We start from the raw sequence: 25,836 nt of genomic DNA, 5'->3' as shown, positions 1-25,836 counted from the left end.
ACACCCACTCCCACTCCCAATGCAGTTTACACTCACAAAGTCTATCCATATCAGGATGTGTCATCTCTAATTTGTCCAGCAACAACAACCTGTCGTGATATCTGAGTATAGTGCAACAGGTTGACATTTAGACTACAGGGGAATAAATACAAGACTAACTTATACACCACTTTTGTTTCCCCCTAAGTGTATTAAACATATGAGACACTCACATTTCGGAAGTCCCTGAAGGGAACAAACTGCACGATGTCTCTGACTGCCTCCTCTCCTGTGTAGGAGCGTAACACACTGCTGTCCCCATCCAGGAACTCCATGGCAGCAAAGTCTGCATTGCCCACTCCAATAATGATGATTGACATGGGGAGCTTGGCTGCCTGAACAATGGCGTGGCGGGTCTCATCCATGTCACTGATTACCCCATCTGTGATGATCAGCAGAGTGAAATATTGCTGCAGGGGGAGAAAGAAAGAGAGAGAGAGGGAGGGAGTGAGGGAGAAGGGGGATTAAGCTTTGGGGATGATGTGAAGGAGACTTGAAGGGGAATATAATCATGTTGGGACAGAGCAGAAAAGACTGGACAAATTGTTCAGACAGAAATTACATTTAGCCAAAATGTATTAAACTGTTTGGTTTAGCCACATGGATTATGGTGTCAGTATGATGGCTACAACCACACCTCGGAGGTGGCACTTGTGCTGGAATAACAAGTTCATATGAATGCAATTCATGTCCAAGCTGTGTCCTCATTGTGAACTCACACAGCGCTCAGTAGACACACATTTCTTTAATTGCTTTTTATGCACATTAACTCCAAACACCCTAGAAGAGCACAGTCAGATTAGTGATGATTGCATTACATTGCAGAGATATTGTTGTACATGTGGAGAGTGAAGATGAGAAGGAGGAAGAAGGAGCTTCAATACTATCCCATTCCACTCCTGCAAAAGATGAGGGTGGGGGAAGGAGGATTTATATAGTCACACAATCCCCGTCTCCTGTTCTTTCTGCTGCAGTTTGCTGATAGTCATATTTAGCATGGAGATTTACATTTGCTCAGTGTTGCATCATAATGAAATCTTCCTCCAGATGTAAGACTGGTTAGAGAGCAGACAGCAGCATAGTCACACTGAATTATCTCACACACGACCTGCAGAATTAACTGACTGGAGCCCAAGAAAGACCCAGTCCCACACGCACAAATGTCAAAGGCTGTACTGGTCTTAAGGGATCCACAGATTTCTTAATCATACCGCGGCACGCAGCACAAAAGCAGTAAAAGCATGTCTATGTGTGATTGTCAACAGTGTGAGTCAGTGTAAAGCTATGGTCTGTTGAGCTTCATTCAGTCCTGTGGGTTTATTGTGGCCAGGTCCAAACCATGAGGGTCGGAGAGAGCAGCACTTGTGCAGGATGAGAGAGCCTCGAGCTGCCTCTCCAAACACAGCCACTGACACACAGACCCTCAGCAGTTCCCACGTTCCATACTCACACAGAAAACTTGTCTCTATGTAGAATACACCTTGCATAACAAAGACTAAAATAAACACAATTCCAAATGTTGCCTCTCTCTCTCTTCCAACCCACTGCTGCTTTCTGTTCTGAAAAGGAAACAAATCAATCTGACTGACATCAAATACCCTCCCTTCCAGTCCTGGTAATCATCCAAATGGGAGGGCTAGACCTATGTTCATAAAATACTGCGTTTTATTGTCCATCTCTGGCCATGCAAATTAATTTGTCAGTATAACAGACCACACAAACATGTCCCTCTGGGTGAAAAAAGCTATATTACTGCTTGGCTAGGTTTTGCTTTAAGTGTGGAATACAGACATTGAGGCATAAAGTGTGGAATACACACATCCAAAGGCCATGATTAACTCCCCTGGCATGGTTGATGTGATGCTGTGACGTCAAGCCCTGCGAGCCAATGTGTCACAGCTCCCCACCGTCCTCACACTAATCAGGGGCACTGGGCTAAGAAGAGAAGGGGGGCTGACTTATTTTCATCCTCTTCTTCACATTGCAAACACACACACAAAATACACACAGAAGCACATGTATGTGTGCTCACACATGCACACGCACACATTCACTCTCTCAATCGCACAAAAACATGCACAAACAGGGTTGGGGAGTAACGGATTGCATGTAATCCATTACATGTAACTGATTACAAAAAAACTGTAATCCATTACGTTACCAGCTAAAATATTGTAATCAGATTACAGATACTTTAGGATTACTTTTAAGTTCAAGTCTGAAATTGCTCGTTCTGATATTTCTTAATTACTTTCTTTTAACTTTTTAGATTATGTGTGTATTGTTTTGTATTGCTAGGTAATACTGCACTGTTGGAGCTAGAAACACAAGCATTTCGCTGCACCTGCGATTACATCTGCAAATCTGTAAACATTGATTTGATTTTGGACAGCCAGTGAAAAATGCCTCTTGCAACAGCTGTATAGTGCAGATCCCAGCCTATGGAGTAAAAGTTTGAGGGAGTCCCTCCCTTGTAAACTCCTCCGTGGTATTGTCATGACTTGCCCTCATGGGCTGAGGATCAAAGATTCCTGCTAGGCAAAGGTTTGAACACCCCCTTTCCTGGGGGCCAGTTTTATGACTGGTCGTAAATTCCGTGCAGAGACTTTCTCTTCCTTGCCATGAAGTATTGGGAGAAAGGACCCCTTTGTTAACAAAGGAAGTCTTCCCGCCAAAACTCCAACATCCAAAAGTGGATAATGAAACAACATTCCTACTTAAAAGGATGTGGGAAATGGTTGGTGGGGACAGTGGCGGCTCCTGAAAAAATTCTCAGGAGGGGCAATTTTTCTGATGATTTAGGTGACCTACACACATTTTAAAAAAGATATGTCCAGCAACAACATATGAAGACAGGGGCAGCATATAAGTCAATACCAGAAGCATTTATTGACTGATCTGGGGAGATGGATTCCAGTTTCTGTGACAGATTATAAATAATCTCTGATGCCTTTGTTATATTAGCTTTTGGTTGAATGTACTGTCGTAGTAAATATATAATGTTATAGCTTGGTCTGACTAAAATCTTGTGCATGACCCATTTTGTGTTGGGCGTTTGTTTTCAATCAATGCTGTTCCTATCCTATAACAATGGACAAAAGAGTCCTATCTTGTCAGCCTTGTCAGCAGGTGGCCAAGGACAACACCCACGCCATAGGTCTCTCAGTTCTTCCAACTCACGAGTTCTTGCTCTGAGGACACACACACACACACACACACACACACACACACACATCATCACTGATAACACACACACACACACACATCATCACTGTTAAACACACACACACACACACACAAAAATCCCCTCTCTTTAGGCTGAACATTTGAAGACAGAGAACCCGACTCAGAGCCAATGCAACAGTGGAGGGGACCTCGCCCAACTCATCAGGACCAATCAGAAGATCAGAACTACTAGATTCAACCTACATCATTTATTGTATAAAATGTCTGCACACAATGTTTTCGGGGCTCTCTTCAGATAGCTCCCTAAGAGTTTGACGAACGAGTCCGTGCACGCGATTCCAGATATCTTTACCTCTGAATAAACTGCCTTTATTATACCATATCCACCCTGTCCAAAGTCTCTACTTGGTCTCAGTTCTCCAGTAAACTTGTGATTATCAACAGTACACAACGGTAACAAACAATTGGGGAACTCACGGGGCAGATAGTAAGGTCGCAGTGACACAGAAAGCAGTTCAATGTCGGGGGTACAGAGTCGCTCTCTTACCAGGATCGATTTTCCCTGTGACTGTCAGATCGCGGTCCGCTCTGACCAGGGTGAAGCCGGCCGGCTCCACTTCTCTGTCCGGGACTCTGTCATCCAGCCAAGTCTCCCAGCTGTATTGGATTCCGCTGCCAGCAGCGTTTTCATTATTTAGTCCGTTCGTAGCGGGTATGTACACGATCAACAAGATCAGTCCAAAACCCACCACTGGAAATCCATGGTTGGCAGAATGTTTGTAAACTAAGTGTACAAATTAAAAACATAAAATAACGCCACTAAGTGTACAAATTAAAAACATAAGATAACGCCACACTGCAGGTCGCAACAGAGACGCTGCTAGCCGCTATTTTCTTAGTTACGTTCATGGTTACGTCACGTATGACGAAAGCGCGTAAGTGCAAGCCCTCAGAAACACATAGAGATTGTATTGAAAGCTTTGAAATTTGAAAAAAATAGATTTTACATCAGAGTCTATGACAGACTTCTGGGCGATTTTCAACTTGACTGAAATCGCCCCAAAAACGGGCGGGGCCATTTGAAGCACGACTTTAGCCTGATTTGACATTTAGTGGCAGTCAGATCAGATTAGAACACTGATAACTACTGTTGCCGTGATATAATTGATTAGAAAAAAAATCCCTTCCTTTTCCCGTTTGGCAGTGCGTCGCCCATATCGCCCTATTGAACACACCGCCCCTGGGTGGGGACTTAAAGAACAATCATGTCAAATTCGTTACTATGTTGTTATGTCATTAAAGACAGTGGAACAACATAACTGTATCTCTTGGGGGGTACACTTCCCAGTTATGAGGTTTGCATCTATTTGTTGTATAAAACGAATGATTAAGTATAATAATACTTTTGTGAAGATAACAATGTGATTTTAGCATTCTAGATGAGATGATTGTTTTCCATATTGATTTGTTCTCAGTCAGTGGCCACGCCCAGATGAGCACAAACATGATGGAACGCCCCTTTTACCCCAAGTGCATAAAAAGCCTTGTGACGAAATTCACCTCAGACCAGCAGACGTGAAGCGTGAGCCAAACGTTGCAAATGGTTGAATTTCTACCAGACCAGTAAGCCCCACGGCTTAAAATGGTTGACACTCTACAAGACCAAGAAGCGTGAAGCTGAAGCTACACGTTACAAAATGGTTAGACTAGAAAGACCAGAAAACGTGAGAAATTAGTCCACACGTTTGAAATGGAGAAACTCTGAAACTCTCAACCTCTACACAAGGTGAAGGAGAAGACAATGCACTAGACCTTATCATTTCAGTCTGCAGCTGGCATGTATAGTCATCTAGAGAACTTTCACTAAAGACACGAGTTGGAAAGGACAATCCCTCTCCGACAACCGCTGATACATCTGAAGTATCCATCCTAACCACCACTACCAAGGACATTGAGATCTTTGGTGGGCAAACCAGTGTCCTACATCATCAACTCAACTATCGAGGACAGCAACACGTAAATACATGTTGCATTTCTAATCCGAATGAGCGTTATTAGGGTGCGTAAGTATTATGATTACTGTGAGCATAGTCTCCAAAGTAACCAAGATAGTTTGAATCTCTCTCTCCCTTCCATTCTGACCCTCCTTCTACCCAAACAGTCATGCGATTGTTAGTCCAGTCCAATTGGGACCTATTTTCATTGTATTACGTTAGTAATCAATAACCTATGTGTGTTTGTATTGTGTTATTATTTAGTTAGTTAGTAAATAAATAATTAAGACAATTTGTGTATTGCTGATTCATCAATAAGGTTAGGGTTTTTGCAGGTTCAAGGATTATGCGACGTTCAGAATGAGACTGATAAGAGGTAATTATTTAATAAGTGACTGCTATCGATATATAACATATATCTTCTAAGAGTTTAATTCGGGAGATGGTAACTCGTTAAACAACTTCTTCCGTGGTGCCCCAAATTCCTAATGAGTTAATTGTTACATGATTAATTTAATCGAGTGACAATTAAACATAGTTAGGTGATTCGATAAATAACAGTCATACATTAAAGTAAGTCACATCAGGACAGTATTGTGCTCCATCCATACTGTCAAAAACGAGTTTCATTTAAGAAGACCATGAGTAGGGCTTTTATTGCTCCGTCTAATTCATGCTGATTCCAAAAGAAACAACTAAAGGCTTAATGGAACCATCAACGGCGGTCCGCCCATTAGGGCGTTATGGGCAGCACCTCACTTGTGATTGTATTTTATAAAATAAAAATGGATTATGTTTGAAATGCTCATTAAAATGCAGTAAAAGTGTACATATTCCTGTTTAAAAAATATATTGTTCAAAACAAGCTGTTCAGTTACTTACTACTCTGCCCCTCAGTGACTGCCAGGCAGCTCCGCCTCCATGGGTGCATAGGCAATGCGAACATTGCTTGGATTGCTTTGCCAGCCATTTGCCATGAAGGGGAACTGTCCCAATGAAATCGCAGGATTTTGTAGCATAAATTATAACAGCACAAAGTAAATGGATGGTCCTGGGGCGCTCATGTGCGTTCAATCAGAACTTCTGGGTCTTCTCTAGTCTCCTCCTCTCAATGAGTCTCTCGTGCCCAGTGTTGATCCGTCATTAAGGTTTTGAGCCCTACCTGTTAAGCAATTTTTTATAGATATCATTGGCCTATTTTGCATGTTATTTTGGCATTCATTCGTGTTACATATCAGTTTGCAAACAATGTAAAAGAAATATATATATATAATCCTTGAGTTAATAAAGACACATACAAACATGGTCTCTTGAGTAAGGCAGCTCCAAAATGCAGGTGTTTCAGCCTAGCTCAGTGCTTTCTGTGATGGATGGGCAGCCAGCGAAAGCACAGATCTTAGACGTTGGTAATTTTCTCTAGTTGTGCCGTGATTGGCTCAGTGCTCTGTCAATCATGGGGACACTGATTTGTCTGTTTGACAGCCAGATGGTGAAGCGTGATTCATCACTGCCCAGAACGCGTTTCCACTGCTCCAGAGTCCAATGGTGGCGAGCTTTACACCACTCCACCTGACGCTTGGTATTGCGCACGGTGATCTTAGGTTTTTGTGCTGACGTTGCTTCCAGAAGCAGTTTTGAACTCGGTAGTGATTATTGCAACAGAGGACAGACAATGTTTATGCGCTACGCGCTTCAGCACTCAGCGGTCCCGTTCTGTGAGCTTGAGTGGCCTACCACTTTGCGGCTGAGCCGTTGTTGTTACAATAACAGCACTTACAGTTGACTGGGGCAGCTTTAGCAGGGCAGAAATTTGACGAACTGACTTGTTGGAAAGGTGACATCCTATGGCTGTGTGCTCAATTTTATACACCTGTCAGCAACGGGTGTGGCTGAAATATCAGAATCCACTAATTTGAAGGGGTGTCCATATACTTTTGTATATACACTACCGGTCAAAAGTTTTAGAGCACCTACTCATTCAAGGGTTTTTCTTTATTTTTACTATTTTCTACATTGTAGAATAATAGTGAAGACATCAAAACTATGAAATAACACATATGGAATCATGTAGTAACCAAAAAAGTGTTAAACAAATCAAAATATATTTTATATTTGAGATTCTTCAAATTACCACCCTTTGTCTTGATGACAGATTTGCACACTCTTGGCATTCTCTCAACCTGCTTCACTTGGAATGCTTTTCCAACAGTCTTGAAGGCATTCCCACATATGCTGAGCACTTGTTGGCTGCTTTTCCTTCACTCTGCGGTCCGACTCATCCTAAACCATTTCAATTTGGTTGAGGTTGGGGGATTGTGGAGGCCAGGTCATCTGATGCATCACTCCATCACTCTCCTTCTTGGTAAAATAGCCCTTACACAGCCTGGAGGTGTGTTGGGTCATTGTCCTGTTGAAAAACAAATGATAGTCCCACTAAGCCCAAACCAGATGGGATGGTGTATTGCTGCAGAATGCTGTGGCAGCCATGCTGGTTAAGTGTGCCTTGAATTCTAAATAAATCACAGACAGTGTCACCAGCAAAGCACCGCCACATCATAACACCTCCTCCTCCATGCTTGCTCGTGTCCATTGCTCGTGTTTCTTGGCCCAAGCAAGTCTCTTCTTATTATTGGTGTCCTTTAGTAGGGATTTCTTTGCAGCAATTCGACCATGAAGGCCTGATCCACACAGTCTCCTCTGAACAGTTGATGTTGACATGTGTCTGTTACCTGAACTCTGTGAAGTATTTATTTGGGCTGCAATTTCTGAGGCTGGTAACTCTAATGAACTTTTCCTCTGCAGCAAAGGTAACTCTGGGTCTTCCTTTCCTGTGGTGGTCCTCATGAGAGCCAGTTTCATCATAGCGCTTGATGGTTTTTGCAACTGCACTTGAAGAAACGTTTAAAGTTCTTGAAATCTTCCGGATTGACTGACCTTCATGTCTTAAAGTAATGATGGACTGTCATTTCTCTTTGCTTATTTGAGCTGTTCTTGCATAATATGGATTTGGTATTTTACCAATTAGGGCTATCTTCTGCATTTCTGCGTTTCCCGTGGTGTTGGGGCTTCCCTGGTTAACATCTCATGACCCCAACATTTCATGGCAACAGAGGGCTCTCAAGGGATGGTCTGATCAGTGTTTCGTGCGGTGTGTGAATGTTTCCGTAGGGGCAACGACGGTGGAAAGCCCGAACCAAGTTCCCACCATGCACATTCCACCTGAGCATGCCGATTTGGCACTCGCCTTCTGTAAAAAGAAGGTGACTCAATTACCACCTCATCGACAGGAGGATTGTGCGATAGACCTCCAAGTAGGCGCTGCGCTTCCGCGTAGTCATGTGTATCCTCTGTCTCAGGAGGACACGGCGGCTATGGAGACATACGTCACCGAATCTCTGAGACAGGGATACATACTGCCGTCCACTTCCCCTGCGTCCTCGAGTTTCTTTTTTGTGAAGAAGAAGGATGGGGGTTTACGCCCGTGTATTGATTACCGTGGTCTCAATCAGATAACCATCAAATACAGCTATCCTCTCCCTCTGATTGCTAGTATGACGGAGTCATTACACGGGGCGCGATTCTTCACAAAATTGGATCTCAGGAGCGCGTACAACCTGGTGTGCATTAGGGAGGGAGATGAGTGGAAGACAGCATTCAGTACCACCTCGGGTCACTATGAGTACCTCGTCATGCCATACGGTTTAATGAATGCTCCTTCAGTCTTCCAATCATTTGTGGACGAGATTTTCCGGGACTTGCATGGACAGGGTGTAGTGGTGGATATTGATGACATTCTAATATACTCCGCTACACGAGCCGAGCATGTGTCCCTGATGCGTTGAGTGCTTGGTAGACTGTTAGAGCATGACCTGTATGCGATGGCAGAGAAATGTCTGTTCTTCCAGGAGTCCATCTCCTTCCTGGGACATCGGTTGTCCGCGTCAGGGGTGGAGATGGAGATTGACTGCGTTTCTGCCGTGCATAATTGGCAGACTCCCACCACGGTGAAGGAGGTGCAGCGGTTCTTGGGTTTTGCCAATTACTACCGGAGGTTTATCCGGGGCTTTGGACAGGTAGCAGCTCCCATTACCTCCCTGCTAAAGGGGGGTCCGGTGCGTCTGCAGTGGTCGGCTGAGGCGGACAGGGCATTTAGACATCTGAAGGACCTGTTTACCTCGGCTCCGGTGCTGGCACATCCGGATCCCTCTTTGGCGTTCCAAGTTGAGGTGGATGCGTCTGAGGCTGGGATCAGCGCTGTGCTGTCTCAGCGCTCGGGTACGCCACCAAAACTCCGCCCCTGTGCTTTCTATTCTAAGAAGCTCAGTCCGGCGGAGCGCAATTATGACGTGGGGGACAGGGAGCTGTTGGCTGTGGTTCAGGCCCTGAAGGTGTGGAGGCATTGGCTTGAGGGGGCTAAACACCATTTTCTCATTCTGACTGACCATCGTAACCTGGAGTACATCCGGGCAGCGAGGAGGCTGAACCCTCGCCAGGCAAGGTGGTCTATGTTTCTCTCCCGATTTGAATTTAAGCTCACCTATAGACCAGGGTCACAGAACGCTAAGGCAGACGCCCTGTCCCGACTATATGACACAGAGGAGAGGTCCATTGAGCCCACTCCCATACTCCCAGAGTCTTGTCTGGTGGCACCGGTGGTGTGGGAGGTTGATGCGGACATCGAGCGGGCGTTACGTACCGATCCTACTCCCCCACAGTGTCCAGAGGGTCGGAGGTACGTGCCGCTCGAGGTTCGCGATCGATTTATATATTGGGCTCACATGTCACCCTCCTCTGGTCATCCTGGTATTGGTCGGACAGTGCACTGCCTTAGTGGGAAGTACTGGTGGCCCACTTTAGCTAAGGACGTGAGGGTTTATGTTTCCTCCTGCTCGGTGTGCGCCCAGTGTAAGGCGCCTAGACACCTGCCCAGAGGGAAGTTACAACCCCTACCCGTTCCACAACGGCCGTGGTCTCACCTATCGGTGGATTTTGTCACGGACCTTCCCCCCTCCCAGGGGAACACGACGATCTTGGTCGTTGTGGATCGGTTTTCGAAGGCCTGCCGTCTCATTCCTATGCCAGGTCTCCCTACTGCCCTACAAACTGCTGACGCCCTGTTCACACACGTTTTCCGGCACTACGGGGTGCCTGAGGATATAGTGTCTGATTGGGGTCCCCAGTTCACCTCTAGAGTCTGGAGGGCGTTTATGGAACGTTTGGGGGTCTCGTTTAGCCTTACCTCAGGTTTTCACCCCGAGAGTAACGGGCAGGTGGAGAGAGTGAACCAGGATGTGGGTAGGTTTCTGAGGTCCTATTGCCAGGACCGGCAGGAGGAGTGGTCAGGATATATTCCCTGGGCAGAGATAGCCCAAAACTCACTCCGCCACTCCTCCACTAACCTTACGCCTTTCCAGTGTGTGCTAGATTATCAGCCGGTCCTGGCACCTTGGCATCAGAGCCAGATCGAAGCCCCTGCGGTGGACGAGTGGTTTCGGCACTTGTAAGAAACCTGGAACGCTGCGCATGTCCATCTGCAGCGGGCTATCAGGCGGCAAAAGGCGAGCGCCGATCACCACCGCAGTGAGGCTCCGGTGTATGCACCGGGAGATCGGGTCTGGCTCTCGACACGAAACCTGCCCCTTCGCCTGCCCTGCCGGAAGCTGGGTCAGCAGTTTGTGGGGCCATTTAAAGTCCTGAGGAGATTGAACGAGGTATGCTATAGGTTACAACTGCCCATTAATTACCGCATTAACCCCTCGTTCCATGTGTCTCTCCTCAGGCCGGTGGTGGCTGGTCCACTCCAGGAGAGTGAGATACGAGAGGCTCCTCCGCCCCCGTTGGACATCGAGGGGGCTCCGGCGTACTCAGTCCGTTCCATCTTGGATTCGAGGCGTCGGATGGGGGGCCTGCAGTACCTCGTGGAGTGGGAGGGGTACGGTCCGGAGGAACGGTGCTGGGTCCCTAGGAGGGACATCCTAGATCCCTCCATGTTGAGGGACTTCCACCGGAGTCATCCGACTCGCCCTGCTCCGCGTCCTCCTGGCCGTCCCCGAGGCCGGGGTCGGCGCACGGCTGGAGCCGCGCGTCAAGGTGGGGGTACTGTCACGGAATCAGCCGAGGCTGCCCCTCCTCCTTGCTCGGGCAGGCTTCGGCGTTCGTCGTCCCCGGAGTACTAGCTGCCACCGATCTATGTTTCGGTGTTTGTCTAGTTTGTCCTGATTGTTTTCACCTGTTTCCCATTATGTTATATTGTATTCCCTTTATAACCCCCTGTCTCTCATTGGTTATTGTGTGTGATTGTTTTCCGTCAGGTCGGCAGTGCTGGTTGTATGCGTTTATTGTTCCTCCATGTTTGGAGTTTTGTTTTGTACTTTCTTTACTGTGTTGAGTAAAGTACGTTCTGCCAGTAGTTCGGTGTCCTGCGCTTGACTTCGTTTCCCGCATACACGTCACCTTGGCAGCAATGATTCTCTACATTTGCTTGTTTTGTCACATAAACTGAAATTAGGTGAACTAGCAACCAGAAAATGGCGGAGCGATTTCTGCATATTGCACCTTTAACTGGCTAGCACATAATGCTTTGTGACATTATGTTAGCTAGCTATCCCCAGTTAGATAATGTGTTTTCACTTATTGCATCTTCATACTGCTTGTTGCGTTCTCCCTGGTGCTCGTCTGTGAGCTGGCAGCTCGTTCTAAATAGTATAATCTAATCTGTTCAATACTGTGGCAGCATGTGCAGCAGTGGTCATCTGATTTTTGACATGCAAAAGTGAAATAGGTGTATTTATACTATTGTTCAAATGCACAGATCGCTTTATACATTATATCTTCTCATGGAAACTACCGGTAGTTTCGAAAACTTGGCATCATATTTCTGTCATGCTGCTTTGTTGGTAATTGCAACCACCTGTCACGCCCTGGCTCTGGGGACACTTGTATGTTGAGCCAGGATGTGCATTTCATTTGTTTAGCTAGTATGTGTATTTCTATGTTGGCCTGAGTGGCTCCCAATCAGAGGCAACGAGTGTCAGCTGTCGTTGGTTGTCTCTGATTGGGAGCCATATTTAAACTGTCTGTTTCCCATTTGTGTTTGTGGGATCTTGTTTCAAGTCTGTTTATGTTAGACCGTGAACTGTCACGTATCGTTTGTTGTTTTGATCGTGTCTCTAATTAAAGAGTATGTTTGCCTGCAACGCTGCGCCTTGGTCCTCATCTTTGGTAGACGATCGTGACAGAAGATCCCACCTCGACTGGATCAAGCAGCGTGACGAGGAGAGAGGATGGACTTGGGAGGAGATGAGTGCGAGTCTGGCAAGAGGGATGGAGGCCTTGGCCACGGGTAGGAGTGAAGCCCATACATTTTTTTAGGGGGGCTAACGCCGTGGACGCACGGGGCAGCAGGAGGCCGCCAGGTTACGGGAGTCACTGGTCACCAGGGGGAAGGAGGATGTAGAGGCACGGCGAGAGGTACTGGCGTGTGTTGCCAGTCCGGTCCGGCCTGTTCCTGATCCCCACGTAGGGCCAGTGGTGTGTGTTCCCAGTACGGTCCGGCCTGTTCCTGCCACTCGCACCAAGTCAGTGGTGCGCTTCGTCAGCCCGGCACGGCCCATTCCTGCTCCCCGCACCAAGTCAGTGGTGCGTTTCGTCAGCCCAGCTCGGCCCGTTCCTGCTCCCCGCACCAAGTCAGTGGTGCGCTTCGTCAGCCCGGCGCGGCCCGTTCCTGCTCCCCGCACCAAGTCAGTGGTGCGCGTCGTCAGCCCGGTCCGGCCCATTCCTGCTCCCCGCACCAAGTCAGTGGTGCGTTTCGTCAGCCCAGCTCGGCCCGTTCCTGCTCCCCGCACCAAGTCAGTGGTGCGCTTCGTCAGCCCGGCACGGCCCGTTCCTGCTCCCCGCACCAAGTCAGTGGTGCGCCCGTCAGCCCGGTCCGGCCCGCTCCTGCTCCCCGCACCAAGTCAGTGGTGCGTTTCGCCAGCCCGGCGCGGCCCGCTCCTGCTCCCCACACCAAGCCAGTGGTGTGCGTCGTCAGTCCGGCACGGCCCGTGCCTGTTCCACCGGTGGCTGGTCCGGCACCGGTCAGATGCTTCACGCCGGAGCTAGAGCAATCCGCTCCACCAGTGTGCAGTCCAGCTCCGGCCAGCGGGGCCAGACCGGACCAGGGGTACGTTGGGGGGTTGGAGAGGGAGCGGGGATCAGGCCCGGAGCCGGATCCGCCGCCTAAGCGGAGTGCCCACCCGGTCCCTCCCCTGTGGTGTTTGGTGGGCGCGGTCGGAGTCCGCGCCTTTAGGGGGGGGTACTGTCACGCCCTGGCTCTGGGGACACTTGTATGTTGAGCCAGGGTGTGCATTTCATTTGTTTAGCTAGTATGTGTATTTCTATGTTGGCCTGAGTGGCTCCCAATCAGAGGCAACGAGTGTCAGCTGTCGTTGGTTGTCTCTGATTGGGAGCCATATTTAAACTGTCTGTTTCCCGTTTGTGGGATCTTGTTTCAAGTCTGTTTATGTTAGACCGTGAACTGTCACGTATCGTTTGTTGTTTTGATCGTGTCTCTAATTAAAGAGTATGTTTGCCTGCAACGCTGCGCCTTGGTCCTCATCTTTGGTAGACGATCGTGACACCACCTCGCGCCCTGGGTATTCAGCCAATCAGCGGCCGCTACTGGGACACATGCTTAAACTCACTTTTGATAGACTTCAACAGCTGCAAATTATCAAGATATCAAAGTGTCACCCATAGAGATCCTATTAAATTAAGTATTCTAATTCCTAATCTATGGTGTCACCAACAAAAATGTAAACACTAGGTCTATAGCAAATGCAGCATATGGCATTCATTTTTCACACCATGCAAATACCACTTTCCGGTAGTGCTAAAAGCATGCCATTCCATGAGAGCAGCATTTCTTTTTCAACCATGTTTTGAAGCAATGAGCCCAATAAGTCTTCCGTGACAAAAACATAAACAACAGAGTAGGCTAATAAATCCTTTGTTTTGGGGTTTTGTTTAGGTAAAACAATTAGACTAATCTATATTTCCAAGTCCTGTTCTTGAAGATCAAGAGGTATTTAATTCATTGGAATGACTGGAAATCTGACAGACTTAGGTTTTTAATGTAAATATAAAGCCTAATCATTTTATTATCTGTATTGAAGTAGAAAGCAATGTGTTAGAAGCGTACATAATCCATAAAGTAAAATGCAACATTCATTTACGGCCAGCTACAGTGAGCTCCAAAAGTATTGGGGCAGTGACATATTTTGTTGTTGTTTTGGCTCTGTACTCCAGCACTTTGGATTTGGAATGATACAATGACTACGTGGTTAAAGTGCAGACAGACAGCTTTAATTTTAGGGTATTTTCATCCATATCGGGTAAACCGTTTAGAAATTACAGCACTTTTTGCACAAAGTCCCCCCATTTTAGGGGACCAAAATTATTGGGACAAATTCACTTATGTGTAATAAAGTAGTAAAAAGTTAAGTATTTGGTCCCATATTCCTAGCACGCAATGACTACATTAAGCTTGTGACTGTACAAACTTGTTGGATGCATTTGCTGTTTGTTTTGGTTGTGTTTGAGAGAGTTTTGTGCCCAATAGAAATGAATGGTGTCATTTTGGAGTCACTTTTATTGTAAATAAGAATAGAATATGTTTCTAAACACTTCTACATTCATGTGGATGCTACCCAGTGCTTGACTTGGGATGAAAAAGGTACAGGAGGTGTCTTTTTTCAAGTCGGTCCATTAGAATGCTAGAAATACTAGAATACAGTATTCTATAGAGACCTCTGATAATTCACTAAATAAAGGGTTAACACATTTTGACAGATGGAATTTCATGACTTTTCCATGACTTCTCCATTACAACCATATTTCCATGACCAATAATTGGTGGAGTCTCTATGTAGCCTACATAAAAAGTCAGCATAAATGTGGTATTGACACTAGAAGGCTGATGGTCTCTGATCCCACGTAGGCCTATTATCTCCTGCCGTTGTGCCCTTGATCAAGGCACTTAACCCCCCACAAAGTAGAATAACTGCACTGTTAGGCTACAGTATGAAACACATGTGGTCAACCCTCCATCTGGAGAGCTACTGGGTGTGCTAGCTTTTCATCCAGCCCTGAAACACACCTGAGTGTCCTGTTTAGCAGCTGATGTTTAGGCTACATAGTCATTGTATATTTTTTCAAATCCAAAGTGCTGGAGTACAGAGCCAAAACAACAACAAAAAATGGTCACTGTCCCAATATTTTGGAGCTCACGCTATGTAAACTATAACATTGATTTATCTTGCAATAGATGTCGTTCAAATTGGTAATATTCATTTTTGTCTTCGTTTAATGCCTCTGAAGGGGAAAGCAATCTAAAAGTAACTGAAAGTAATCAGATTATGTTACTGAGTTTGGGTAATCCAAAGTTACATTATTGATAACATTTTTGGACAGGTAACTAGTAACTGTAAAGGATTACATTAAGAAAGTAACCCACCCAACACTGTGCACAAATATGCATGCTTTTACTCAAATACACACAGACAGAGTTCACAAACACAGCAACACACACACACGGCTTGGCTATTGTCTGTACTAACTGCTCTCTAGTAATCTCTGTAGTCTTGTCAGTAGTTTCCTCCCATACAAACACAGTCCCTCAGATATGCTGGCTGTTGCGCCCCCTTGCTCCTGCCTGCTTCCCGTCAGATGGGCCACCAGAGTTGGCCTGTGTTTGATAGCAGCCCCCGCTCCCATGCTGTGGACGCTGTGAAGTCTGCTCCTTTAATGTACTTACAGGCATGCTCATTAATGAATCATTATCTAAGAGACAGAGACAGACACATCTACTGCGCCGAAGCACAGCCGATTTGCACACACTCATACACACCCACAATCATTATCCAAGGCAGGGACAGGGACAGACATCTACAGTGCCTAGCAGGTGATTTGCGAGTGCACACATACACACTCCAACGTATTTATCTATCTCTTCCGTTTCTAAAACCTTGTGAAGTGAACACAATAGCTAATTTATCTTGTTTTTACAGTGAATATACCGGCAAATTGCAGCAAAATTCTCCTTGGTCTTTCTCTATTTCCCACTTGTTTCTCTCCTATTCTCTGGGGTGACAGGGTGCAATTAGGGACAAAAAGCTCCCAGGAGCCTCTAAAGGATGCTTAATAATAACAAGCTATTACTTGTCAAACCCACATGCTGTGTACATCTGAATGTGAAGCCAGGAAACAGAAGGTCCAGTGAGGGGTCTGGGCTGTATTTTCACTATTTTTAGGGTTTATGAATGTTAGCTACTGTATATCCTTCACTTTGACATTGTGTCCTGGTCAGTCTTCCTTCCCTGGAGGAAAATACTCTTTAACTGTCTCATTCTAGTCTGTTCACACTAGAGTCTCATGTGTCTCAGTTGGTAGAGCATGGCGCTGTCAAGGTTGTTGGTTCGATTCCCACGGGGAAAAAGTATGAATATTTATGCACTCACTAGTGTAAATCCAGAGCATCTGTTAAATGACAAATGTAAGAGTCACTGGGCTCGTTTGAGTGGTAAGGAGAAAGCAACAGACTGTAGGCTAAAGTCGAGGTGGTTTTCCAATAGCAGGGGTTGGTGCAACATGGCAGCGTTGCCATTGTTTATAAAAGTTGTTCTTTATAATGTCGAAATAAACATGTCTCCAACCTCCATATCACACACTCACAAACATGAGTGTCACGTTCGCATGGGTCGAACAATAACACCCTAATGATTGGTTGACAATAGAGCCTCCCACAATGCAGGTGATGGCTGCAGGATGAAGTTGGTGAAGAGCAAGTGTAGAAACTTGCAGTTGACTGCAGCCAAAACTTCATGATCTTTGATCACATTACTTTTGATCACATGTAGGCGCAAGTCAGACAATTTGTATCCCCATAATGCAACACACTTTGAAAGGCGGTGACCAACGATGGTACCCGACTTGACAAAAGTGATCTTCTCGAACGCGGCCACTGTCACAACCTTGCTGTCACATTCTCCAGTGCTGCATCTCTGTCTAGAGTCAGAACCTCTCCTGTAGCAGAGACAGACAGAGAGACCATTCTGTTGGACTGCAAACAGAATGGAGCAGAACTCTGGGTCTTTGCCTCATTAGTCATTAAAACCCACAAAAGGAAAAGAGGGAACATTTGTTCACTGAATCACTATAATTGAAAGGGGGATTTTAATGGCTGCTCTCCTCTCCTCTGGGCTGGTAATAAGAGTGATTTTCAAAATGCCTCTGCTGTCTTTGAACTGACAACCAGAATCAGAGTTTTGAGGTTTCTCACACAGCAATTAGGATCTGTTAGTGCTGGATCCAACTCCCAGTCTTACCTACCAAAACACACACACACACACACATACACACACTCACAAAACACAAAACACACAGCTTGCTGATAGGCCCATGTGAACAGCAGTAAGGGGACTCATTATTTTCTAATTACAGCATGCTGAGCAGCTCTGAGGGGAACAAGCCTGTCTGATAGACACAGGAAACAATTGTTCCTACAGGGAAGGCTGTCCAATGAGCTGGACTCTTTACACTGTAACTGTTATGACTTTACCAATAAGCTAGAGTCTGTTATGTCTCATTATGCATGAGAGGCAGAGTACAGAGCACTATTGTTGTAAAAACAGGCATGAGTACAAAGTGTTTGGATAGGGTGCATATAGAGTCGATGTTGTAGTCATCACTCCAGATATTTCCAATATTGTTAAATATGTTTTTTAAGTTGTTTCAGCTAGGGTGAGGGTAAGTTTCCATGGATATGGAATCTTTCTATAAAAACCTCTACCCCGGAACAAGAAGACGTTATGTAATGGCTCAGTGGTAGGGTACTAGTGGGTAACTAGCCCCCCCCCTAAGAACAATGTCTAATTGCTGACACAAAAAAGCAATGTTTGTAAAAAAAAAAAATTGGTATGTGGATGAAGGTCCTGCTTAGACAAATAAACTATAAAGGTAAATAAATGGCTACAGTTTACACTAGTTATTTCATGAAATCTTGTTTATAGAAAAGGGGCTTTTTAAAGTACCGGGTGTGCCAGTTACCCCGGTAGAAGATTATGGGATAGGGTTTCACACAAGTCTGTTAAAATCCATTTAATCAGTTTTATTTAGAAATTCTTTAGTAAGAAATACTTAAAAGTTAAGTCTAGTTGTCTTATTTTTATTATTTAAATAAAATATAGGGGGGAAATGGTGTTGCACATGTCACCATTAATATCTGCATTATGAGGAGATTTGATGTTAAGCCCTCTTTTTAACTCACTTGCATATTAATATTCTTTGTTCTTTCTTTGTTGTTCATTTCCCATACAATCCATTATGTACAATTGCACTAAATATGATTTGAATAATGCAAGATTTTAAATCCCAGCAGGCTTTAGAATGACATTCAGGAGCAAAATATTTTCAATAGTTGTTTTTAATTCATAAAAAAAAATATTCATTGGAATATCATATAGGAACGGAATATAACTAATAACATTAAATAACATTGGAATTTAATATTTAATAACAATAACTTAACTAATTAATTCAGTGCAACATTGATGTGGCAACTCTCTTATGCTCTACTATTGCGCGATTCTAATTTGTACATACAGTACCAGTCAAAAGTTTGGACACACCTACTCATTCCAGGTTTTTTCTTTATTTTTACTATTTTCTACATTGTAGAATAATAGTGAAGACATCAAAACTATGAAATAACACATATGGAATCATGTAGTAAACAAAAAATTGTTAAACACATCAAAATATATTTTATATTTGAGATTCTTCAAAGTAGCCACCCTTTGCCTTGATGACAGCTTTACACACTCTTGGCATTCTCTCAACCAGCTTCATGAGGTAGTCACCTGGAATGCATTTCAATTAACAGGTGTGCCTTCTTAAAAGTTATTTTGTGGAATTTCTTTCCTTCTTAATGCATTTGAGCCAATCAGCTGTGTTGTGACAAGGTAGGGTTGGTATACAGAAGATAGCCCTATTTGGTAAAAGACCAAGTCCATATTATGGCAAGAACAGCTGAAATAAGCAAAGAGAAACGACAGTCCATCATTACTTTAAGACATGAAGGTCAGTCAATCTGGAAAAAGAACTTTGAACGTTTTTTCAAGCGCAATCGCAAAAAACATCAAGCGCTATGATGAAACTGGCTCTCATGAGGACCGCCACAGTAATGGAAGACCCATAGTTACCTCTGCTGCAGAGGATAAGTTCATTAGAGTTACCAGCCTCAGAAATTGCAGCCCAAATAAATGCTTCACAGAGTTCAAGTAACAGACACATCTCAACATCAACTGTTCAGAGGAGACTGCATGAATCAGGCATTCATGGTCGAATTGCTGCAAAGAAACCACTACTAAAGGACACCAATAAGAAGAAGAGACTTGCTTGGGCCAAGAAACACAAGCAATGGACATTTGACCGGTGGAAATCTGTCCTTTGGTCTGATGAGTCCAAATTTGTGATTTTGGGTTCCAACCACCGTGTCTTTGTGAGACGCAGAGTAGGTGAATGGATCATCTCTGCATGTGTGGTTCCCACCGTGAAGCATGGAGGAGGAAGTGTGATGGTGTGGGGGTGCTTTGCTGGTGACACTGTCCGTGATTTATTAAGAATTCAAGGCACACTTAACCAGCATGGCTACCACAGCATTCTGCAGTGAAACGCCATCCCATCTGGTTTGCGCTTAGTGGGACTATCATTTGTTTTTCAACAGGACAATGACCCGACACACCTCCAGGCTGTGTAAGAGCTATTTGACCAAGAAATAGAGTGATGGAGTGCTGCATCAGATGCCCTGCTTCCACAATCACCCGACCTCAATCCAACTGAGATGGCTTGGGATGAGTTGGACCGCAGAGTGAAGGAAAAGCAGCCAACAAGTGCTCAGCATACGTGGGAATTCAAGACTGTTGGAAAAGCATTCCTGGTGAAGCTGGTTGAGAGAATGCCAAGAGTGTGCAAAGCTGTCATCAAGGCAAAGGGTAGCTACTTTGAAGAATCTCAAATCTCAAATATATTTTGATTTGTTTAACACTTTTTTGGTTACTACATGATTCCATATGTGTTATTGCATAGTTTTGATGTCTTCACTATTATTCTACAATGTAGAAAATAGTAAAAATAAAGAAAAACCCTTGAATGAGTAGGTGTTTCCAAACTTTTGACTGGTACTGTAGGTCACAAATAAAGCTATCCCCAGTAAAATTGGAGCACAACTCATGAGCCCACCTCCTGCACTGCTCACACCTAATCCGGTCCCCACCTGTGACTGAAAACAGGGGGAGAGATGTCAACTGAAAAGCTCTCTCTTAAAAACGTAGCTAGCTATCTCGCTATATGACATAAAATGGTGTGTAAAATAGATAAAAGGCTATAAAGTAACATTAACTGTAAAGCTATCAGTCACTAGTGGAAACATTTACAACTGCAGTTAAGTTCAGTTATATTTTTAATGTATGTTACGTCAGACGATCTGATAGTAAGGTTGCTAGCTAGCACTCCTAGCAGCTTATGCTAACTAGCTAGCTGGCTAGCATTTACTGCTAGTGAAGTTGCAAGCTAGCATGTTAGCATAAACTAGCGCCAACTGGGCTGGTCATTGTCTAAATGACTGGTAGAAACACATTCATAACCATAAAGGGGTAACTAGCCCCCAGGGGAAAGTTACCCCCTAGTAAGGGGGGGGGGGGGCAAGTTGCCCCCAACACACTCATCCAACATATTACTATTTTATGAAAAAATTATCTAAATATTTATTTCTAAACAAGTGGATTATTTATCTTAAGGCTTTCCTACCTGTACATTTAAAAAACTATTATAGATCTACTTAATTGGAATAGATCTACGTGGTCCTCTGTAGCTCAGTTGGTAGAGCACGGCGCTTGTAATGCCAGGGTAGTGGGTTCGATCCCCGGGACCACCCATATACAAAAATGAATGCACGCATGACTGTAAGTCGCTTTGGATAAAAGCGTCTGCTAAATGGCTTATTATTATCTACAACTTTTTCAAAACATAAAAAAAATATATAAACTTACCACAAAATCATTTTGTTGAAATATCTCAAAACGTTGTGATGACACAGAGTCATTTTTGTTGTTGAGCAAGAGCAGTGGCAGCCAGGGAAAGTGTTTGGAAAATAATTTGGTGACATCTTGTGGGACAGTTACCCCAGGGGGCTAGTTACCCCCTAGTACCCTAATACCTCTCCAACCTTGTGAATGTTTAACGGTTCTGTGACTTCAGGAGCTCTGGGTTACTGTTGGTAAACCCATCACATGATCAGCATGTGCTACCATATCTGGCCCTGGGCAGTGGAACAATGCCTGTCTTTACTACAAAGTGCACCCGCCTTTAAAGTCAATAAGCATTGGTCATGTGAGGGGATTTACATATAATTTAGAACTGGTAATGTTGACTCATACTAATGACATGAGTCGGATGGCCATCTTTAACAGGAAAATGACAGATTCAATAGAATGAAAAGGGATAAACAATAAAACAATGAAACTAGAAGTCCTAATAGTGATAGCAAACACTCCTCACCGCAGCAGTCTCCTGTTGCAGGGCCTGGGTGGCGAAGCGGGCCACATGGGTGATGATGGGGGAGAAGTTGGTGGGGCCATAGAAGCGGATGTGAGGCAGGCAGGCAGAGTAGGCCTGGGCAATCCCATCCACGCCTGACCACAGGAAACAGGAATCACACATGGAAACCAGCACAAACCAGCACATTCACCAGCAGACAGAGGGTAGTTTTCAAATAAATTAGAAATAATACCCACTCCATGGATAAAGCAAGAAACAAACCCTAGTAAGTGCAGCCTGCAGTAAGTACATTGTAATAAGGTTTTTAATAGGGGTTACAGAAAACATAGTAGTTGCTCACCTTGGCAGAATGGATTGGTGGGGTCAAAGTTGATGGCAAATTCATGAGACACCTGCAGGTTCAGGAGACAAAAACCAAGCCTCAGGTGCAGAAATTGTACATTGAGAATTTCCAATGGCTGTAAGAGAGACTGTAGAGGAATGTGGGTGCAGTAGAAATATGCATTTCCATTGTATGATTGTAGCAGGTGGGAAAAGCAGTGAATCATGTGACAAGCATTTTCTCTTCCTCCCTTCCCACTGCTTCACATTATCTATTCTTTCTTGCTTTCCTCCTCTCCAATTCCATTACACATTCCCATCCCTGCAGTGCCCTTTCATTCCAATTTTTTCAACCTCTCCTTCCTCTGCTTCCTCTAGTCCTCTCAGACCACTGATGGATTTAACCTCCCTAAACACTTCCCATAAAGTATATGAACGCAAGGCTAAATATTCTGTCCATTTCTGTTGCTCACCCTCCTCATTCCGTTGTCCTTTACATCAGTGCAGTGCCATGGCAACCCAGATGGGATGACAGTTGCATAATTATTGGAATATGCATGTATTATACATACTCCGTGATACCTCTGTCTTCCAGTCTCCCTCTTCTCTTTAGCATTCTTTTCGGCTCTACTTCTATCATATGTAGTGTGCCGTGAAGACACACCCTCACATGTAGACAGTACATACACTTACTTTCCAGTCTGGAGGGAGTTGAGCCCCAAATCCCAGAGCAGGAAACATTTTGTCACTGAGGAAGGAGGGCAACAGTTTGGCAGTGATGAGTAAAAAGCAACTTCAGCAAAAATCAACATCCAATTTTGCATTATGGAACATCTCAATAAACTTGGGATGGTACTTTATCAGAAACAATGAGTGACATAAAGAATATGACTGAGTAGACACAGAATTAGAAGAGTTGAAGGGACCTTTTAGTGACTTAAGACTGTGATGTATAAAATAGAATACTTTATTTATCTGTGATTTGATCATATTGAGTTCTGTCATTACTGTTTACACTAATGGGACTCACGTGTCATAGTCCTGGATGATCTGGCCCACAGCCAGGATGGCGGACAAGTACTCGTTGCTGCCCAAAGGGTTGATGTAGTGAAGAGAGGAGGCCTCCCGAGGGTTCCCATTAGATGCTGTGAAGTCAATGCCAACCTACAGGAACAGCAAGACAGAAGACAGACATGCTCACAAACACAAACAAAGCCTATAAACCAGCTTAAAATATGAACAAAGATGTGGAGCATAGAAAAAGATTCCAGTGAATCCTAGAGAGCCCTTTTTCAGGATATTGTCCTCAGGCAAAGTGACTTAATTTAAGATGGTTACAATATAAGCATGCTAATTAACTCAAATATTTCAACTAACAAGCCCTCCCTGAGGCGGTGAGTCCAAGCGTTCACACACCAACAAGCCCACATCCTCATCCAGTCCATGCTACTGCCTTTAACCAACAATCCTATCAAAGAGCATGGCTGCTACTCAGATCTCCTCCAGTTCCTACCAAAGCTGTGGCTGACAACTGGACAGCCTCTATTGGACAATAGATGGACAAGGTGAGGAGAGAAAGAGAAGAGAGAGAAAGAGAGAAAGAGAGGGAGAGAAAGAGAGAAAGAGAGGGAAAGGGAGAGAGAGATACGATCTGACAGAATCAGGGTGCCACTTCATATGCCTGATCCCCTGCGTCTCAATCAAGCCCTAAGCAATGTGATGAGTGTGCTGCTACTCTGCATGAGCAGGGAACTGACTCAAATCTTCAGCTTTACCTCAATTTAGTCCAGATGAATGACCCCTCTGTTTCTTAACCATGTCTTTAACCCTGGGTACAGGGTTCTGATAGGGCTGGTCGGTGCTGAGATAACAACCTAATGTACAATCAGATGACCTCATGGATGACTACAAGTCTTAACACTGGTCTACTAAGCACCGCTCCACACCGCAGGCCTGACCTGTAGGCTAGTTTGACAACTACTCTAAAGCTGCTTTTAATACAATGCTATACTGCCGTGTTATATAGTCAATATGTTTTTCCCTGCAACTACCGCAAACACTGTAGTCTGTAGTTCCAGTCTATATATGAGCAGCGCTTCTCATCTGCATCTCTGTAGAGAAGATTTCTCCTCTAACAGATTAGGATTAGGTGCATGCTAAATCTGATTCAATGCCGTGGAACGGAGAGAGAGAGAACAGCTTTCTCTGTGAGACAACTCAAAGAGCTCTGACAAAATAAATCAGATTAAGAGAACTGTAGGATGCACCTTTGAGGATTTAGATTCACATTCCTTCTCAAACACCGATCTTGACTGAATTATAACATGCAGGTGTGAACTCTTGAAATAATTTGAATTATCATAGTGGATTAAGGTAGATGATTAAGGTGTTATGATCTTACTGGTATTTTGAACATATTTTTTTAATACAAATATAATTTGTCCCAGTAGAAATTGTAGTACCTCCTCTTTTAAAATGGGATACATTTAGTAAAACTGTCAGGATTCATTGCAAATTTCCGGCCTAGCAGCTAGGTTTTTAGAAAATGTAAACTAAAAGGACAACAATATTATGGATACAGTACAACCACAAAATCCCTTGGTCTCTTAAGAGTGACCTATAAGATGTAGCCACCTAAAGCCAAACCATCGAGGTTGTCTCCAGTCATGTTCCTATTATTGTTTTCTGTCTCTCCCTCTTTTATTCCTGCAAAGACATAGTCTCGCTTCGGCACAAACCACAGTAACTATGGCAACACAAATGTTCTATTTGCTTTTTTTAAAAATCTGACAATAACATGGGGAGAAAACAATTTCTTGAACAGGACCACACATAGAGCTTGCTAATCAGAACAATGTCCACATAAATAAACAAATCTGGTCACATACAAGTAACTAAAGAGGTGTGGCAGAATGGAACGTTAATGGAAAGTTAATGTTACAATTCAGGGAATAATAAAAAACAGGTGGAGCTCTTTTGTGGCTGCAAAGTATATACAGAATATGGGCATAGAAGTCCATAGAAAGAGGAAATGAATAATATATATAATTATTTAACAACATGTACTGTACATGTGAGCGAAAATAGCTGTAAGTAGCAGTAGAAGTATTGTTGTCCATTAGTTTACTCCAATCAGGGGAGGGGTGGTAGGGTTGGGGGAAAAAATTCTAATACATTATTTATTTTTTAAATAAGGGGAATTAGAAATTATGCAAACAATTATATTGATAGAACCCAAAATCTATCTGCAATATTAAAGCTGATCTACCTACCTACCCCCCTGAAATAAAATAAAAACTAAGTCTACATTCTCTCTTGGTCTGTACTTAAGTATCTATACAACAACATGTCATGTTGGTAACAGTTGTTTTCACACTTTTATATACCCAGGGTGCTGAGAAAATAGGAAAATAGATCATGCATATATTTTGGCACCACAAAGGGAACAGATTCTCTGAGTATTTCACGGTAGCATGGATACGTAAGTGGTGGTGGTAGACAATGTTTCAGCACAATTGGAGATAAATACCCTGGCTGGTCAATAATAGAGCTCTGACACAAAGGTGTGACATCACCAGGGACGCACAATCTTTCTCTCATCAGCCTGAGCCAAAAATAGACCAATGACGATTTTCTCCTACTATGGAGAAATCTGAACCTACAGATGCAGGATCTTAATTTGACTAGTTCTCACAGCACGAAA

General features: G+C 44.1%; 1 protein-coding gene across 3 annotated transcripts in view; it reads right to left on the bottom strand.

The window, feature by feature from the left end:
• The window catches only part of LOC121576663 (copine-2), a 40,758-nt gene that overhangs the window by 765 nt on the left and 14,157 nt on the right, over nucleotides 1-25,836 (bottom strand). For all 3 annotated transcript variants that reach the window (XM_041890001.1, XM_041890002.1, XM_041890000.2), the window contains exons 11-15: nucleotides 23,164-23,297; nucleotides 22,827-22,881; nucleotides 22,153-22,204; nucleotides 21,813-21,946; nucleotides 213-449 (exon numbers count right to left, since the gene is read on the bottom strand). In XM_041890001.1, the coding sequence (XP_041745935.1) occupies nucleotides 213-449; nucleotides 21,813-21,946; nucleotides 22,153-22,204; nucleotides 22,827-22,881; nucleotides 23,164-23,297 (612 nt within the window). The remainder of the gene's footprint in view (nucleotides 1-212; nucleotides 450-21,812; nucleotides 21,947-22,152; nucleotides 22,205-22,826; nucleotides 22,882-23,163; nucleotides 23,298-25,836) is intronic.

This window comes from Coregonus clupeaformis, chromosome 29 (genome assembly GCF_020615455.1).
Source record: "Coregonus clupeaformis isolate EN_2021a chromosome 29, ASM2061545v1, whole genome shotgun sequence".
NCBI classification, from domain to species: domain Eukaryota; kingdom Metazoa; phylum Chordata; class Actinopteri; order Salmoniformes; family Salmonidae; genus Coregonus; species Coregonus clupeaformis.
This window is presented reverse-complemented; position numbering and strand designations above follow the sequence as displayed.